Genomic DNA, 2,037 nt, shown 5'->3' on the forward strand with positions numbered 1-2,037 from the left:
CATTCTCTGTATCCATGTTACATGCAGAACCTCCGAGCATATTAAATGCATGTATTTCTTCCAGTTATCCAAGCTTCTGAGCATTTAGAGTACTTAGACTAACAATATAGTTCAGTGAAAGCTTTTTCTTATTCTCAAAAAGGATAATATAGTTTCGTGTTATTATTTAGGTTTAAAAGACGAAATGGAGCTCGGTCACCATTTCTCCACTGTAAGTCTAACAATATCCTCCTACCAGGGCCTTGATGCGCACGGCTTAACAACATATGCTACATGACTACAAGTTTTTCACGTAAACAGAAAATAAATTTATTATATTGGCTTCAAATCTTTAAAGGAACATGTGAAAGCTCAATTCAAGAGCAATTCAAGAGAAGAAGACTGATAATAAGAATCCATTTCGGAGTCTTACAAAATAAAAAAGAACCGAAAATGAGAAAATGCAAAAATTGTGATGCAGACAGACCAGAATGCGATTCCCCTGGTTATAAAACCCTACACCTATTTAAAAGAAATCGTCGAAAGAGGACCGGAATCTAAGCGCTGGTGAATTTTGTAACGGCCTTAGTACCCTCAGACACAGCGTGCTTGGCGAGCTCCCCTGGAAGAACGAGTCTTGCGGCTGTCTGGATCTCCCGGGAAGTAATAGTTGGTTTCTTGCTGAGGCGAGAGAGTCTTGATGCCTCGTTCGCCAATTTCTCAAATAAATCATTGATAAAACTGTTCATGATTCCCATGGCGTTGCTGGAAATACCCATTTCCGGATGGACCTGCTTCAGCACCTTGAAGAGATAGATCTTGTACGTCTCCACACTTTTCTTGTGCTTCTTGCTCTTTTTGTCTCCTTCCTTTACTACCTTATTCTCCAACTTCGAAGACATCTTTTCTGTTGAAGGGGAATTCCCCACCAAGGGCTTTTTCCCAGCCATGGGCCTCTTCTCTGCCTTCGGGACCATTGATGTCAAGGGCTCTTTCCCAGCCATGGGCCTCTTCTCTGCCTTCGGGGCCATTGATGTCACTATCGTGACTCGAACCTGCCACCACAGAAAAGACTCGGTGTTGCTATACCTGTGAAAAGGAGAAGCGTCTTTGCAAAATGAAAGCAGGAGGCCGTTTCATTAAATAGGGGTTGGAGTGTCTTTCCTATTGGCTGATCCCTGGCGCCACGGATTGCTGATGTAGGCCAGATTTTAACGGGCATTCAAACTTTGACTACAAATTAATTGGTGACTCGGTTACATTCATTTTAAAGGGATCAAATTTCCTTTGTTGAATTGAGCTTTCTGTGATCCATATCAAGTTTCTCAGAAAAATTTCGGGGTAAATCACATAATATTACATTGGTTGACGCATTTCGAACCAACCAGTGTGAACTTGTCTTGAGGATGAACCACATTGGTTGGTTCCAAATGCCTCGAAAAATGTAATATTATGTGATTTACGCGGAAGAATTTCTCATAAAAAAATCAAATTTCTTTTTATTCCAAACCCCATTTTCTCATTAAAAAAATCAAATTTCTTTTTATTCCAAAAACTATTTTCATATTAAAGGAATTTGATCCCTTTTCACGCTTAATAGATTCAAAGTTAAAAATAAATTTAAGCTTATTTAATTATTAATTAAAATGATAATTATTACTTTTACGGTATTTTATTTTTAATTTTAGTTTCATTAATTTAACTGGTTAAAATGTTTTATTGATAATTATTATTAATTATTTTATTTTGGTTTTTATCCGATCACATTATGACTTCTCTACCAAAGACCCCTATCCACGGAATAAATTCCTTAAGACTAAGGGATACCTCTTTCAAGAGTTCATGGTCACTTTAAAAGTTTTCTGCTATATCTTAACTATAAGTTTTTTTATTTTATATTTTTGGAATAGTATGATAAGTGATGAATAAATATTTCGAATATGAAGTCAAATGTTAATGGTTGATTTTAACCGGTTTTACTTGAATAATAGTTTTGTTATAAGTTAAGGATTGATTTTTTATTTACTTTTTTATTTCAAAGAGTTTTGTTATAAATTA

The 2,037-nt window shown here is 35.8% G+C and overlaps 1 protein-coding gene across 1 annotated transcript; it reads right to left on the reverse strand.

Moving 5' to 3' along the window:
- Positions 1–308: 308 nt before the first annotated feature.
- LOC149147408 (putative histone H2B.3) lies at positions 309–1,076 on the reverse strand. The gene has a single exon (XM_089440876.1). The coding sequence runs from the start codon at positions 1,008–1,010 to the stop codon at positions 537–539; it is 474 nt and encodes a 157-aa protein (XP_089297002.1). The 5' UTR covers positions 1,011–1,076; the 3' UTR covers positions 309–536.
- Between the last annotated feature and the right edge of the window lie 961 nt (positions 1,077–2,037).

Source organism: Pinus tabuliformis, chromosome 9, assembly GCF_031772625.1.
Source record: "Pinus tabuliformis cultivar Carrire ecotype Pingquan chromosome 9, CPIR1, whole genome shotgun sequence".
NCBI classification, from domain to species: domain Eukaryota; kingdom Viridiplantae; phylum Streptophyta; class Pinopsida; order Pinales; family Pinaceae; genus Pinus; species Pinus tabuliformis.

Coding starts and splice junctions, on each gene's coding strand:
- LOC149147408 (XM_089440876.1), bottom strand. CDS start 1,010: ATGGCCCCGAAGGCAGAGAAGAGGCCCATGGCTGGGAAAGAGCCCTTG.